General features: G+C 46.7%; 2 protein-coding genes across 2 annotated transcripts in view; one reads left to right on the forward strand and one right to left on the reverse strand.

The window, feature by feature from the left end:
* The first annotated feature begins 3,415 nt into the window (after positions 1 to 3,415).
* On the forward strand, positions 3,416 to 5,192 carry CEBPD (CCAAT enhancer binding protein delta). Its single transcript, XM_032682163.1, has one exon. It carries the CDS (start codon positions 3,718 to 3,720, stop codon positions 4,738 to 4,740), a length of 1,023 nt encoding a protein of 340 aa, XP_032538054.1. The 5' UTR covers positions 3,416 to 3,717; the 3' UTR covers positions 4,741 to 5,192.
* A 1,369-nt stretch (positions 5,193 to 6,561) lies between these two features.
* Positions 6,562 to 15,264, reverse strand: part of SPIDR (scaffold protein involved in DNA repair) — a 198,626-nt gene continuing 189,923 nt past the window's right edge. Inside the window, 4 exon segments of the mRNA XM_032682155.1 lie at positions 6,562 to 7,226; positions 9,647 to 9,700; positions 10,174 to 10,288; positions 11,773 to 11,866. Of these exon segments, the coding sequence (XP_032538046.1) occupies positions 7,092 to 7,226; positions 9,647 to 9,700; positions 10,174 to 10,288; positions 11,773 to 11,866 (398 nt within the window). The 3' untranslated portion in view covers positions 6,562 to 7,091.

A 15,264-nucleotide genomic window follows, 5' to 3' on the forward strand; every position in this document is an offset into this window, starting at 1 on the left:
GGCACAAGCCCCACCAGAAGTGGGATGAGCGGACAGGGAGGGTCTGCCCAGCAGTTACTGCACTGGCTGAGGAGAGCCAACACCAACCTCAAGTAGGTACTGTCCCTACCTACGAGTGTGCTGACAGGTTTTTTGACTCTCCCCAAACAACTTGCACCTCCGCATTTGCATGTCCCATTCCCTGGTCAGCCCCCAAGTACCATTCCTGGCTTCTAGCTGATGCATGAAATGATCCTTGCACTCCTGCTGCTTCTTGGAGGGGGGAGAGAAACACAGCAAACCACCTCTTCTCTTTTTCCCCCTTGTTAGCTGACTCTTTGCCCAGGAGCTGGTGTCCTGCTGGTGCTGCTCATCCTCATAACCTCAAAAGCAGAGAAGGGCTCTTCTGTAGGCTCCCTAGGACCAGCCTTATTGTGCCATGCTCCTAGCCCCATTGTCCCAAAAAGTCCTGCACATCTGGCTGGGTTGCCAGAGGTGATCATGGTGGGAGGAGTTCAGGGAGGATTAAAGCTAGGCTGAGGCATTGCACTGTTTCCTTACCTTCCACAAGTGGCCTGTCCCCTATTTATGAGGAAAAACTAGTCAGAAATACAGTGTGATTTAATTGCTGTCCCTGAAGGGCTCAGGGTCCTGGTGCTTCTCTGAGATTTACAGCCAGCACTCCAGACCAAATTAAAGCTTCCTCTTTTCTCTGCTTCTTAGAGAAAGTTTTCTTGTCCTTTCTCACCAGGTTTAAATGCTTTGCTTGATTTGGAGCAGGAACCCCAAGCAAGTTTTAAAAAATTTACTCTGAAATTCAGATGCTCAAATGCTTCTTACTGCTGTTTAGAATTTCTGGATCCCAGAGACAAGCCATGATTCAGGGGGTCAGGTACTCAGCAGGACGGATGAGGGAATCAAGATCTTGTCTGTACTTCACTGCTCATGAAATTACTTATGCAGATGGGAACAGATTCAGCTGCTGAAATGGCAGACAAATCTACCCCAGGAAAGAGCAGAACATGGATATCATCCTTTCTTCAGCCTAGTGCTTTGGTAAATGACAAGTATCACTTGCTCACATGCTCCTGGATTCTTCACTGCAGGTGTAGCACCCCACCCAGGACTTCACACCCTGCATGGCACAAGGGGGAACCCCTTCAAATGTGCTCCTGAAATCACGCATCTCAGACTCAGCAACAAACACAACCAACTTATCTTCCAGGGAATGGCTGTCGCCACTTGGTTTTGCGGGACAAGCATTGACAGGTCTGACCACAAGCTCTGAACACAATTCCAAGTCCCCCATAGGCAAAGCTGTACCCTCCATGGTGAGGCTTAAGTGTGATACAGGTCGCTTATATCGAGGTTTACAGAGGGGTTCCACACCCAGATGTTGCATTTTACTGAGGGATTTTGAGAATCTAATTGCCATGTGGCAAAGATGCCCAGCAGAGACCCGGTGACCTGGCTGGGAATCGCATCTGTTTTTTCGAGTAACACATGATGGCTATTAAATGAGACTGTTCAGGCTGGCACAGTGGCATGCCAACACTGGCTGATAACCAGCTGCCCTTTGGGCTAAGGACTTCAGTGAGCTGAAAGCATAACAGTTCCACACACACAAACAGTTAAATTAGGTTCTTTCCAAGGAAAATCATAATTTCATGACTAAAGTGGGTGACATGTATCCCTTTCCAGGAATCAATGGACCCTGACACAGAGCAAGAGGAGAGACATCAGATATCAGGCTGCTTCACACTTCTGAACTACCTTCCTAAGCCTCATGCACCCAACCCTTTATACTTCATGCAGAGAAAAAGGGTTCAGGAACATGATGGTCCTAGTTCCCTGCTAGACAGCCAGGCCAGGCCGGGCCAGGGGCAGGTTCTGCAGAGTCATTGCAACACGAATAGACCCCAGCACTAGAGGGCAGAAAATAACATGTAAATGGGTTTTGGGTACATTATTTTTTGACAATGTGAAAAAAAACCCCAACCAACCACTTTTTGTGTCGCTGTCAAGTTCAGTGGTTGGTGCCTGTGTGATCAATACTCTGGTGAGAAAGGAAATCAAGTTTATTTAAACTTAACATCTCTGTGGAGTAAATGGTAGCACTAGAGTTAAAAGGAAGGCCTCTCGAAGTGAAATCTTACCTGCCAGATGCAAAACCTCACCTGCCAGACACAGCACACTTACCCTGATCCCATAAGCCTTCCCACGAGGAGTTTACATCCAAGGGGAGAGCATGTACCCGTCCTGTTCCCAACTACTTATGCTAAAATACACACCCCTGTGATAAACAGCTGCGGTACTGCAACAGCTGCGGTAGCAGCAGATGGAGCTCTGCCCAGAGAGAGGCAGCAGGCCCGGCATGACCGGCACGTACCCACGATCCCCAGAAAGCCACCTTGGGATGAGTGGCACCGTACTCTGCAGGGCACAGCTTTATGCCAACAGCATCAGCTGAGTGCCGGGCTGGGAAGTCAGCGCCTGGGATAGTCCTATCGTAAATCTAGAGGGGTCTTCTGGGAAAATAAATAAATATTTAAAAAATAATTTTTAAGGGTGTTTTATTACATGTTTCTTTTATAATTCAGTCAGTGGAGCATTTGGGGGTGAAGCCAGGCTTCTAGAAACTGTCAGGAACTAGAAAATTTGTGCATTTCACATCTTTTAAATTAAAGTATTTTCATTTCTCTGATGCTTGCCAATTTAATAGTAATAGTTTATGGGATGCAAGGAGGAGAGGACGACATGCGTAATTACTTAATGCAAGTTTTTAAAAAGAGGTATAACTTCACGCAGACAGCATGAAGTAGCTAAAGATGCCTCAGACATCCCTTTCCCACCGGAGCGTCCTGCAAGAAGACCAAGCGGCCACCCTCTCACCGAAGGGGGTGGATTTACATCCTGCTCGGGTGAAGCTTCCCGTGCTACAGAGGGGGTAGCGGAGCCTCGGGAGGGCGCTCGGGTGATACACAGAGACACGCGTGGGGCAGGCAGCATCTTTCCCGTATCGCTTCATCCAAGGCGCCGCTGGGGAACTGCGTGGGGGGATGAAGCGTCGTGGTGGTAGAGGGGTAAAATGAGCCTTTCCAGCCAGCTTTCCCGCTGGCCCGGGTGGAAAAGGGAAAATTAACGCTCAGCCATGGCAGCAGGGGTCCGGTACCGGCAGCACTCCCCGGGGACGGGACGGTGCAGGGAGGGCGGCAGGAGCCCGAGAGGCGCCCGCACCGTCCCGTCCCCGTGGCGGGGGCCGTCCCCGACGGCGGCCACCCTCGGCCGGGAGGTGGCAGCTCTCCGCGGCGGGAGCCCTGCCTCCGCGGCCGCGCACCCCACCCGCTCCCGCCCCCGGGTCCCCGGGGGTGCCGGGAATAACTCGTTCCCCGTCAGGGGCAGGAGGCGGGGCCCGCGCCGTATAAGAAGGGACCGAGCGGGCGTTTCGCTCCCAGGTCCTGAGACGCCTTGTCCCATCCCCGCCTTCTACCGCTGCTCACGGCGTGACCCGAGCCCGGATCGGCCCCTCGGGGAAGCGACGGCGGGGCTGCAGCGGGAGCACCAGTGGCACCGAGGAGCAGCAGTACCAGCGGTGCCAGCAGCGGCAGCAGCAGCAGCAGCCCCGCTCCCACCTGCCCGTGGCAGAGGCTGGAGCTGCGACCGTCGCGGAGCGGCGTTTGGTGCCCGCGGTCCGGAGCCCCCGCGCCGCGGCCGTGCGGCGCCGCGTCCCGCTCGCCCATGAGCGCCGCCGCTCTCTACAGCCTGGACTCCCCGGCATGTTATAAGAGCTGGTGCCTGGAGCCCGCCAACTTCTACGACGCCAAGGTGGGCAGCGGCGGCGGGCCGGGTCCCGCCTGCAAGCCGGGGGCCCGTGGCGGCTGCGGGATGAGCGGCGAGGAAGCGGGGGGCGGCCTGGGGGGCAGCGGCACCAACCTGGCGGAGCTGAGCGCCGCCGCCCCGGCCATGTACGAGGACGAGAGCGCCATCGACTTCAGCTCTTACATTGACTCTATGTCGGCCGTGCCCAACCTGGAGCTCTGCAACGACGAGCTCTTCGCCGACCTCTTCAACAGCAACCACAAGCCCGAGCGGGGCGGGGACTACGGCGAGTATTTGCCGCCGGGCGGCGGCGCCGGCCGCGACCCCGCCAAGGACCTCGGCGCTGCCATGACCACCCTGCTGGGCGCCGAGCCCCGCACCGCCTCCTCCTCCTCCTCCTCCTCTTCTTCCTCCTCCTCCTCCCGCGGCGCTCTGAAGCAGGAGCCGGACTGGAGCGACAGCGACCTCTCCTCCTCGCTGCTGCCCTCGCAAATCGCCACCTGCGCCCAGACCATCATGAACCTGAGCGGGCAGCCCACGCCACCCACCTCCCCCGAGCCGCCGGGCAGCAGTTCCCCCTCCAGCTGCAGCACCCGCTCCCCGGGCCCCGCCGCCGCCGTGCCCGGGCCGGCGCAGGGCGTCCCGCCGCCGGCCGCCGCCGGGGGCAAGGAGCGGGGAGGCAAGAAGTGCGTGGACAGGTTTAGCCCCGAGTACCGGCAACGCCGGGAGCGCAACAACATCGCCGTGCGCAAGAGCCGCGACAAGGCGAAGCGGCGCAACCAGGAGATGCAGCAGAAGCTGCTGGAGCTCTCGGCCGAGAATGAGAAGCTGCACAAGAAGATCGAGCAGCTCACCCGGGACTTGACCAGCCTCCGGCACTTCTTCAAGCAGCTGCCTAGCGCCTCCTTCCTCCAGCCCGGATCGGGCACCGACTGCCGGTAACCGGGGGGGAGCGGGACGGAGAGACGGACTCCGGGAGACGGTGGATAAATACCTCAGAGGGCCGTGCCGGGCCATGCCGCGGCGTCCCGGGCCGGGCCGCGCACGGGAGGAGGCGCGGAGCCGCGGCGGGACGTGCCGGCTCCGCGGCCGCGCTCGGAATGTGGCAGCGACGTGGGGCGATGCCTGGGTCTTTCACCACGAAACTTGCGAAAAAGGGAAAAAAAGCTAAATATATTTTTTTTCTTTTCTCCCCTTAAATTATTTTTGTAATGATAGTTTTCGTCTTTTCTACATTTTACTCATACCGATGCAGCTATGGTACATCTGTTAAAATGATTCAAAATCTCATGTATTTTAGACAGTAGGATGGATAAAAAAAGACTGAGCATGCTCGACCTTTTATATCGATTTTTACAGCATTTCTAAGAATAAAGAAAAGCATTTTAAATCAACCCTGCTCTCGTTTGCTCTGTGTCGTGACAGCAGCGGGCCGGCGGCGGGGGAAGCTGCGCTTCCCGGGAGGGAGCTGAACACGGGGTGAGGGGACACAAGGCGGGACGGGTCCCAGCAGCTGAGACGGGGAGGTGAGGGAAAGCTGGGGGCGAGGGGCGCCGCGTTATGTCCCAAAGCATCCAGAGAAGGATGCAGGGGTGCGAACAATCGTGAGACTCCTCGGCCGTGGGGGTTGCGAAGTCTGCTTCCCCCGGAGCGTCATCGCTGGGCCGGAATGCTGAGTCAGGGGTTGCCGCGGCGCTGACTGGGACTGAGCAGCTGCACAGCAAGAGGGGCTGCTCTGTGACCAGGACTCTGCCAGAAACACAGTATTTTATGAAAAAAAGTACCCATGACCACAGGAACACCACTGGTTAAAATTTATGCTGAAAAACCTCCCAAGGGGTTTCCATTCCAGATAATGCAAAGCTGCACCTACACTCAGGTGCTCTGGAGTTTTGGATATAGTGATATAGATATAGTGAGTCCCAGAGATGATGTTGCACCCACGGGCTTCATCCTGCTGTAGGCTGTAGAACTGTAGGAGCTGGGCACTTTCACTGGTCCCTGCTAGCAAAAGTGAGAGCGGGCAATGCTCCTGACTGAGTGAATATATCATGAAAGGTCAGGCAACTTGTCTGAATTTTGGTAGTGCACGCACAAAGATGACAGCTTCTGTAGGGCAATGGCAGAAAAATGGCCTGACACAACAAGCATCTCCAGCTGTCCCAGAGACTGAAATCTTACTGATTTCAAAGGGGAGCCCCGGTTTCCCTTACACACCAGTATCTTCTACACAGGAATGGGCTGAAGTCCCCTTTTTCCTTACAGGAAGGCGGGTAAGAGACTGAAATATTTGGAGGAGGGGGGGGAAAAGGGGATTTCAAAAGCTGGGTCATTCCTTTAGTAATCATGGCATACATAAACCTGTTTGCTATCAGCCTGAGCCACAGGAATGATCAGTGTGGCAAGTTCGTTGTTCTTTTTCTGCTAGTTAATCCCATAGGAGACCTGTGCAAAACCACTCATTCCTCCTCCTCTGAGCTGTAAGGGGCTTTTAAATACTGTGAAAGGGGGAAAAAGTCCGGTCTCTAACTCTTACAATAATTCTTACAATTATACACACAGAGGAAGGTTTTGATATTATTTATCTGATCTGTAATCCATGTCTCCACAGTCTGGGTGAGGATAGTTACATGGCCTACAAAGCAGTTTGCTCCTTACCCATAACAGAAACTGTATAACGAAACACCAGTTCTGTGGGAAGCTACAGATAACACAGTACTTCTATGCTTAAAGACCAATTAGCTGTAAAACATTAACTTTATATGTGCTTGACACTTCAAAATATAAGCTTTATTCAAATCTCTGTCTGTATAACAATTATTGCAAGCTGATAACAACTCAGAATTTGTGCACCACGTGGCATTTTGCAGCTGGTCTGGAATCCACTGATAAAACTCAGCTTAAACCACCATTCACTGCCTATAGCAAAGTATTTATTTCAAAAAATATCAGTAAAATATTTTCCATTGACACCTAATATTTACAGTGTTGTATAAAAAAAAAAAATCACAACCATTCAAAACTTCCAGAACGAGATGTTTTACACACATAAACAGCAAACATACCAAAGAACTGTATTCTTAAACTCTGAACTGATCCGAAAGAGTTCAGATAGTTAAACAGGTTTTTTTTATATGGATATTTTTTCAGTGATAGCACAATGTGCTTTGTAAATCACAGTTTTAATAAACTATCTTAATGCTTATCACACTTGCATTACACATTATCTGTGGCACTAGTTAACAGATAACCACATTACAAAGTCCACAGATACTATAATAGCTGACTAGAGTTCACTTCTGTCTTGCTGCAGCTTCCAGAAGAACAATTTCCTCCAGTGCAACACAGTTGGGGTGACTGGTTACAGAGTGGACGTAGCAGTTCAATAACCCCACCTCCTTTCCCAGCACGCTCTGCACCTCGTAAGTCTGCGGGAATAAAAGCATGGTGAGTAAAACAAACAGTCCTGGACATTCTGTTCTAAACAGCATTCAGCTGGGAAGATGCAGCCTGAAAGATCCTCTTCCAACAGACAACTTTTTTAAAGGACTCAGAAGGGTACATTAGAACTGATAGAATGAATACATTAATTTTCAATAATTAGATCACACTCCTGCCTCAACTGCTGCTTCCCAACTGGGGTTTAAAAACAAGCTGTTTAAAAATCTAAAAAGTTACGGTGATGTTGAAGTCAATTTTGCTGAAGCATAACCTGCATATGCTCCCTTTATCTCACTTTCTGACACATGCAGCACTTCCCATGTGCTGGCAATGTGTATACACCTACTATACATTGATTACTTTGGCTAACTGATCCACTAAAGGAAAAACCACTTCGTTACCCTTTTTACTCTACCCACTCCCCCCACTTTAACTTTGTGTTGTTCATGCATCTTTTACCATCACCAGCACCTACACAGTCCCTCCTGTTTAATGATCTGACCAGCATTTTACCCACGAGTTGTGCCTGAGCAAATTTGTAGAGACTGTATTCTGTGAGGAGGAGAGGGATGCAAGGCTGGGATGGCTTCACTAAGAGGAGACAGCACGTTAACAGAAGAACTGGTAACAATGATAGTTGATACCTCGCTTGAAAGGGTATCTCAGATGGCAACTTCACATCCATTTCTTTCCCTAATGGGTCTTGTCTATGACCAGCCCCTGACTATGCCCCTGCTTTCATCTGGGCTGTGCTTCTCTACAGGTATGTGATACCCACGCCTGTTGCCTGGCTCAAGGTATAAACAATCTTTTTCCTTTTTTTCCCCTAGATTTTTTTCCCCCAGACCGGTTCTGCAGTCCAGTTCACTGTGCAGCTGCACAAACAGCTCTACTGGTGTGACAGAAGGGCTGCCACAAAGTAAGGAACAAGCGTCCAGGGCCAGCAACAGCTAAAACCAACCTCCCTGCCAAAAAAATTGATTACAAAGCTACACCCTTAGAAACTTTAGCAGCACTGGCAAAAAAATGACACCTCAAGTATTATTTCTTATGAGTAATCTTTATCCCTGCATTTCAGCTAGGGAAGAAAAAAATCTAAGTTGCCAGACTTCTAAATACTGGCATTATACACATTGAAACATGAAAAAGAGGTTATTTGAGTTCTAATAACTTGAAAAATAACTATGTTTTGCTAGTCTGTGACCAAACCAGGCACATCCGGTAAAACTCAGCAAGACTTAATTGCTATTAAAGGAGCAAACACATTTTGGAAATTTCTTCTATCAATTTGCTTAAATGAAATATATACCCTCCCACATAAGAAAAATAATTTCTGATTTCAGAGTAACTTTCCACTTTCAATATTACCATAAATTCCATTAAAACCGTGGAGCATGTAGTAGCAAAATGCTGGAAAACTTGTAAGACAGGGAAAACAAACTGACCTCAATACATGCCACTGAAGATACTTAACTGGGATGATAAAACAAGACAACAAGCCAACCTTTGCTCCCTTCCACATGCAAGGGAGAGGGGAGAATCTTGGGATCCTAAGTGGACTTAATGACTCTCTAAAGGTGCTGCTCCTTCCCTGCTGGCCATCTGGCAGCCAATGCCAGCCAGGCACCTATCCGGGTGCCTCCGTCACCTATGATAAATCTGGGTCACTGTGCCAAATGTCAGAGTTCTTCTGATATCTCAGATTAAAGGAATAACTACTTCATGATTACATAAACTGTACTTTAGCCCATGGATCCCCGTGGCTTATGTGTGTTTCATTCATACCATTATAAAGTAGTATCTTGCACACAATTTGCAAATTCCTCTACTGCTTCCACCTGCCAGTACTTGGACTGTTATGTCTGCTGTCTTTGGATCCTCAGCCAGAGAATGGACTAAAGCCCAGCGCTGCCCGTTGCAGCTCTGAGTGCCTGGACACGGTGCAGTTTGCAGGTAGCTCTGCAGATCTGCAGCTGAGCTAAAGCTGTCCATGCAGCCCATTTGCAGCATCCCTCTTCAACGAAGGAGGGTGTCAGTCTGATCATAGTCATGAGACAGCAGGACATCAGCAGCTGGAAGGTGGGATTGCCAAAGGGCCCAGCCCACCCAAATCACAGGCTGGACACGAGAAAGTGCAATCTCCTAGCACAGTTCTGAAACGAACTGCCTGGAAAGTCACAATCTCTATCACTGGGGGTTTTCAAGACCCTGCCAACAAAAGTCATGGCCGACTTGCCTCCACATTGGCAACGGCTCAGTGTGGATAGGAGGTTGGACAACAACCTCCAGGAATCCTTTCCACTTCTATGATATCACTATCTTCCCACCTGATTCATGTCTCCCGTACTCAGCCTCTACAGTAAGTTATGTAGTTTAACTTCCTTTAATCAGCATTCATTATACCTACCCCATCCTCACTGGTGGAGGACATCAGGAGAGAAGAGATTGTCCTTTGCAACAGCTGGAATGAGAAAATTCACAGGTTTTGTTCATGACAAAAATCTTATATATGCAAAGACGTTCTGTTTGCAGGTTAAAACGGTCACATAGAAGAAAGCTTTATCATTTTAATATCAAATGTTTTTATTTCTCTGGCCAAGAAAACAGAAGACACAAACGATGTTCAGAATGGAAGTCTAAAAATACACACTCCTTTTAGACTGGGGAGACTGAGGTTTCCCAAGGCCCAACCTAATAAGCCCTTCATCTGGGCCATAGAACAGTTTGCAAACCTCAGTGTGAACTCGATGATTGTATTATTTAAGCAAGATCTTGAAACTGGGTTCTTAGCCCAGTGAAACATAAGTTTAGTATCAGATTAAATTATGGAATAGTCTTACATATTTTGTCTTCTGACAAAGCTTTTTGTAAAAGTGTGGCTTAGAGTACCTACGTGTCTACATACAATACACAGAACCTTATTTCATGCCATACCTTTACTTTTACTGTACTCTGAGATCGGGATGGACAACTCAGGAAGACTTCCAGCTGCATTTTCAAAACCGGTGTAAAGACAACTTCAGAGCATTGTTTGCAATATAGCAATTCTCTGAAACACACAAATAATGTTGGAAAAACACAGAGAAGCGGAAAACCTATCAGCTGTAAATCAAAACAAATAAAAACCCAACTAGTTTATTCTGTAAAATACTTTGCTAGTAGACTTTCAGTGGGAAAGCCTTGGTAGGGATTCAGTTGATAATAGCAAATAAAGCTCTTCTGCTGGCAGTAACTCTCTTGGAGGACCTAAACTCTTCCGGCAGAGGATCTTCCCTTTATAAGTTCTGGCAATATGGAGGGAGGTTGCTATTTATAGTCACCCCACTTAAGCAAATATTTCTCATAACTTTCTAAAAGTTATGGCACAGGAAAATTTGCAGTATACATTTGGCCCAAGCGACTTATTGACTTAGGCCCTCATTCAGCAAATGTTCAATGTTTTCAATGCACACTGAACAAAATTAAGCTCAGCTATAAGTGCTTGTTGGAAGCACTTCTTAAACAAACCATGACACTTCATTCATTCTCCAAAGGAAGCAAAAATGTCCTTCACAGGTGAGATTTTTTTTTAACTGAACTACACTACTCTGTGAACATACACACATCCTTAGTTTTTGCATGACAATACAATATAGGTCACCTGTTTTTTATTTTCATCTTTTTTTCCCTTAAGGACTATATGTAACAAAGCATAAGCAGTAAATCTTCTCATATTTAGGAAAATGTTACCTATTTCAATAGGATCAAGCCCGCCCAACTTCTCCTTATAGTATTTGTAAGCTTTTCCAGTAGAAAGAACCCCTCCTTTCTATCTTTCTTTCCTTCTTTCCTTCTTTTTACACTTTGGCTACTCTTATCCTGCTGGGTTTTTATTCCACCAGGTATCTCAGTCTCTACGAGAGGAAGCTGGCTAGGCAGCTGAAGGGTAGGCTTTCCAAAAGCATGCCAGTGTGACCCAGGTTCAGCATTTCAAGTGGTAACAGGTCCTGTAGGGTCAGTCTTCACATTCAGGACAGCCATACTGCCAGAATTATTCAATGTCCTTTTTGGAAAGGTGATAAATTCAGTAGGTCTGAAATAAACTCTTCCACACTTAAATCTCAGCAAAGATGACAGTTCAGTATAAAAATGAGGTGAATTGGGGGTGCACAGAGTAACAAGGCAGGGCACACAAACACATGCAGCTACTTTTAAAGGAACTTAAAATCAGACCTGTAGTTTATGTGTATGTTTATTAAAACTAACATTATAATGCAGTGGGCTATGAAGTCTTTATAAACAAGGCTTTAAGACTGATTTTTAAAAAAAGTATTAACTGCAAAATCAAACCATTTCATATCTACTTGTATCTTTCTTAATAAATTAATGTAACCTTGCAGGCTTTATCAGTTCATCAGCAATAAAAATACTACGTCTTAGTTCTAGGAAGGAGCAAAGTGCAGCCTGTGCCTGCAGGAATCATTGCATCACCTATTGCTATTATGGCTACATCTACAAAACACCTGGAGTGCTCCGGAGCATGCTGACTCTCACCTGTCCTGGGGACACAGTTCCAACTTTCCATTTCCACATCTGTCGCATGTAGGCCAGGAGAAAGCAGTGCTCTCATTAACTCCAACAACAGTACCTGCAGAACATGGAATTCTTACAAAATGCTAACATTAAGCCAGCAAACACAGTCTCTCTTGGCTTCACAGCAGGTTTGAGCCTTTCTGACCCACAGCTTAGGACTTGTCAGAGCAAGAATCGGTTCTTTCGACAATCTCACTCCCTTTCTCCTTGGTCCCTCCAACAAGGGATGAAAGTACAGCACAGTATGTTACATTCTAAAAATACCAGAAGGTAGATAATTGACAATAAACTTTCCAAACAGGCTCAGTTCTTTTGGTTTGGATTTTATTGCTTTTCTGATTTGTTTTCGCTTGTTTGCTTTCTTTCTGGTCCTCTGATGTTTCCTTGGCAATAAACAGCTAAAAAAAATCATCAGATCGGATAGCTTGATATTGATATTTAGGAAACACAAACCAATGAGAAGCCCCAATCCCTTTTGAAAACAACAGTGCAGATTAAATGGAGTTATTCTTCATTTATACTGATTTAAGAGAGATTAGACCTGGCCCACAGACTTAAGTGTGTGCCTAAGAAGGGAATGCCAAAGATACTTTGGACTAATAAAAAGGGCCTCACTAGTTTTGGCAAGAAAAAAGATATTCAGGGTTTTATGAGAAGCCAATAAAGAGCGTATTATATTTTATGGTAACAATATGATGATATTATGAGAATTATTTATGGAGAAAAACACATCTGAGTATTCACCTGTAAGAACAAAATTACACTAAAATAAAACCTCACTAATACAACAGAACTACAGACTAAAAAATCCAGCTCCTATTGAGCAAGAATCTCACATTCTATACCACATTCAACAGAAGAAAGCCTTGGAGACTATAGAGCATTTACACCATCTGGACTGTAAAGCAGGCTGTTAATCCCTTACTTTTCTGGTTCTCCTGGAGCAAGGAGGGAGCTACACCTAAACTACAAAACTGTAAGATTTTCTTTGTGAATTCAAAGGACAGGGAGTCTGAAGATATGGAAAGTTGCTTCTCAAATACAACATTTACGACCCAATTGCTAAGCATACATTGAAACTACATGCATTACAGTGACAGAATAAGCAATTCTATTTAACCCCTTGGACTCCTACAGAAATAATTTTGATTATTCAGTGTTTGTGATAAGCTTGGAGTTTCCATAAGCACTTGCTACTACAAGGTAGGATGCTCTCTGCCACAGCACAGGCATGTTTCTCTTTGAATGACGTGAATGCTGAATAGAGTTAAATCCAGTTGGTGGCCGGTCACAAGTGGTGTTCCCTAGGGCTCAGTGTTGGGGCCAGTACTGTTTAATCTCTTTATCAATGATTTAGACAAGGGGATCGAGTGCACCTTCAGTCAGTTCCCAGACGACACCAAGTTGGGTGGGAGTGTTGATCTGCTAGAGGACAGGAAGGCTCTGCAGAGGGATCTGGACAGCTGGATCCATGGGCCAAGGCCAGTGGTATGAGGTTCAACATGCCAAAGTGTCAGGTCATGCACTTGGGTCACAACAGCCCCAGTCAGTGCTACAGACTGGGGGAAAAGCAGCTGGAAAGCTGCCCAGTGGAAAAAGACTTTGTGGAGCTGGTCGACAGTGGACAAACATGAGCCAGTTGTGTACCCAGGTGGCCAAGAAGGCCAATGGCATCCTGGCCTGTATCAGCAATAGTGTGGCCAGCAGGACCAGGGTAGTGATTGTCCCCCTGTACTGGGCAATGATGAGGATGCACCTTGAGTACCATGTTCAGTTTTGGGCCCCTCACTACAAGAGGGACATTGAGGTGCTGGAGCATGTCCAGAGAAGAGCAATGGAGCTGGTGAAGGGGAGCTGGGGTTGTTTAGCCTGGAGAAAAAGGAGTCTCAGGGGGACCTTCTAGCTCTCCACAACTATCTGAAAGGAGGCTGTTGCCAAGTAGGGGGTCAACCTCTTCTCCCAGGTAACAAGTGACCAGACGAGAGGAAATGGCCTCAAGTTCTGCCATGGGAGGTTTAGATTGGTTGTTAGGGAGAATTTCTTCACTGAAAGGGTGGTCAAGCATTGGAACAGCTGCCCAGGGAACTGATGGAGTTACCACCTCTGGAGGAAAGAAGACATGCAGATGTGACACTTGGGGGCATGGTTTAAGTGGTTGATTTGGCAGTGATGGGTTAATGGTTAGACTCAGCGATCTTAAAAATCCTTTTCAACATAAAAGATTCCATGATTCTAATTCTTGTTTATCAAAAAGAAAAGCTATCAATTGGTTTGCTGAATATGTTACCTTTTTAATTGAAAAATCATTTTAAAAATAAGACAAATACCCTCTTCTGACAGATGTGTTTCTCTCTAAGACTCTTCTTTCTTCCAGCTCTGTGCCATACTGCAACTGCAGGATGCCAGTGCACAAGTAATGCAAGTACATTTGAAGAAAATTAATCAGGATCATACTGATGAGATTATGTACAGTGGTTTATTTTGATGACAATGTAGAGTTCCCTTTAGAAAACCACCAGACATCACTGAAGTCAGACCAACTCAAACCAGCAACAGGTATAATAATCTAGTGACAGTCTTGGGCACCCTGTATGCAAAGTGATTTCTCAAGTTTAAACTGCTGAATTGCTGCACATCTTTGACAAGACTCTTGATTTTGCTTAACATTCACAAATCTTTTGAATATTTTCCCAAGATCCTTCTTTTCAATGGAAATGCACATAGCCAAAATTAGATTTTCACCTATTTGCTATTTTTATGAGTTGTGGCTGACATCATTAAGAAGAGACTGACAATAGGACAACACCTGACAAAACAGGTCTCTCGTGTGGAATGCAAAGTAACACTCTGGTTGAAACATTCAAAAATCTATGTGCTTGGTTTTGGTTTTTTTTTTCCCAATCAGTTGCCCAGAGTAATGGGACAGGAAGGGGAAAAGTTCAATCAAAAAGAAAAACCTAGGTAAGCTGATTGACCCCATTTTAGTCACACTATTAAGAGGAAAACTGAAAAAAACCACACCCCTGAGTAAAGACTTCAATATGAAAACATTCAACGTCAAAATTCAATCACTGGTGGTGAGTCACATACTAGGCAAATATCATTAATCAAGTAATATTCCCACATATCATATGTGGTATGGACTAACTAGAATTTGCTCATAAGCATGATTAAGAGGAAAAACAATTTTGTGCAGTATGAACTGCCAACATTTAAGTCATCCTGACTGCTACTATACAGAAAAAAGAGGTTGGAAATTACATTCCAATGCACAGTGATAAGAAAATAAATCTATTAACCCTGAGCTCACAGGTGAAAACCACAGATTCATCTTGCAAAGAAGAATAAACTTTTTATTAGAAAACAACCACAGGTTTTCACTCATCTGTTGAAGAGCAACACATTCCACCCCACAGCTGGTATGACTGGGCCTCCCTGAAACAAGAATTTCTG

Source organism: Chiroxiphia lanceolata, chromosome 1 (assembly GCF_009829145.1).
Source record: "Chiroxiphia lanceolata isolate bChiLan1 chromosome 1, bChiLan1.pri, whole genome shotgun sequence".
NCBI lineage: Eukaryota > Metazoa > Chordata > Aves > Passeriformes > Pipridae > Chiroxiphia > Chiroxiphia lanceolata.